A 1,652-nucleotide genomic window follows, 5' to 3' on the forward strand; every position below is an offset into this window, starting at 1 on the left:
AAAACAAGCTAAAGATAAATTGGAGAATTCTGTTAGCTGAAAGAATGGTTGTACAGGGAAAAGTGGGTTCTTATTTGGCGGAATAAACCACTCTTATTGGCAAGAATCAATACAGGATGAAAGATGCTCATCTAAGGATTGATATTATAAAGTGATAAATAATTGAAGTTTCCATTGACTGTTGATTGAATGTTGCTTTTTCCTTACTCCTCAGGAAAAATACCATCTCCATGAAAACAGAGAACCATACAGGGGAGTTGCAGTTCCTCCTCTTTGGCCTCTCAGATGATCCTGAATTACAGCTCTTTCTCTTTGGGCTGTTCTCCAGGTATCTGGCCACCACACTTGGGAATATGCTCATCATCCTGACCACTAGCTCTGACACCCATCTCCACACACCTATGTACTTCTTTCTTTGCAAACTGTCATTTGTTGATATCTGTTTTATTTCAACTACAGTCCCAAAGATGCTGGTGAACATCCAAACACATAACAAAGACATCTCTTACAGAGAGTGCCTTACTCAGGTATACTTTTCAAATATGTTCGCAGGAACAGGTAAGATTTTACTGACTTTGATGGCCTATGATCGCTTTGTGGCCATCTGCTACCCTCTGAACTACACTGTCATTATGAACACCTGGCCCTGTGGCTTCCTGGTCCTGCTGTCTTGGATTATCATACTCTGTGTCTTCCTGATTCATATTCTACTGATGAAACACCTGAGTTTCTCCATAAACACTGAAATTTCACATTTCTGCTGTCAACTGGCTCCACTTTTCAAGGTGGCCAGATCCAATACCTTCATCAACAACATCTTTATGTATCTGATGACTGCCCTTCTGGGTGTGCTTCCCATAGTTGGGATCCTTTTCCCTTACGTTCAGATTGTCTCCACTTTAATGAGGATGTCCTCCATTGTGAGAAAATATAAAGCATTATCTACCTGTGGGTATCACCTTGGTGTGGTTACCTTGTTCTATAGAACAGCAGTTGTAGTTTATCTCAGTTCTGCTATGACACATTCTTCCCAGGGGAGCACACTTGCTGTTGGGATGTACACTGTGGTCACTCCAATGTTGAACTGTTTCATGTATAGCCTGAGGAACAAGGATGTGAAGGATGCTCTGGGAAAACTGCTGAGCAGAGGATTATAATTAATTTTCTTTCTTCATACTTTGCTTTTATATAGATTTGCATTCATTTCTCCACAAAATCTACCTCAGTAGTTCCTTTTTTATGTTTCTTCGTATATGTATATTTTATATATATATATATATATATATATATATATATAATATGCATATATATTGTACATATAGTATAATATTTCTAGTTGGGTAAGTTTTTTCTGAAAGGCCTTCACATGATACAAAGAACTTACTTCAAGTGCTGCCTTGGTTCTCTCAAAATTTATTTGATTGTTAATGTTCTTCACATTAATTGAATCTTTTTTTTATTTCCTTGGAAGAAATGTAATGAAAATCTTCAGAATGAAGTTTTTGAATCAGGACTCTGCTAGTTGTTTACATATACACCTTACCCTAAAATATTCTTTAGTATATTTTCCTTTCTTCACATAATTCCTGAAGGGAAAACACTTTGTTCTCTGTGATTTTTCCTTCATCTCTTCTTCCTTTTACCTTTATCTT

The 1,652-nt window shown here is 36.9% G+C and overlaps 1 protein-coding gene across 1 annotated transcript; it reads left to right on the top strand.

The window, feature by feature from the left end:
• The first annotated feature begins 230 nt into the window (after positions 1-230).
• LOC109680059 (olfactory receptor 7D4-like) lies at positions 231-1,157 on the top strand. The gene has a single exon (XM_020155055.1). It carries the CDS (start codon positions 231-233, stop codon positions 1,155-1,157), a length of 927 nt encoding a protein of 308 aa, XP_020010644.1.
• Positions 1,158-1,652: the final 495 nt, after the last annotated feature.

This window comes from Castor canadensis, chromosome 14 (genome assembly GCF_047511655.1).
Source record: "Castor canadensis chromosome 14, mCasCan1.hap1v2, whole genome shotgun sequence".
NCBI classification, from domain to species: Eukaryota; Metazoa; Chordata; class Mammalia; order Rodentia; family Castoridae; genus Castor; species Castor canadensis.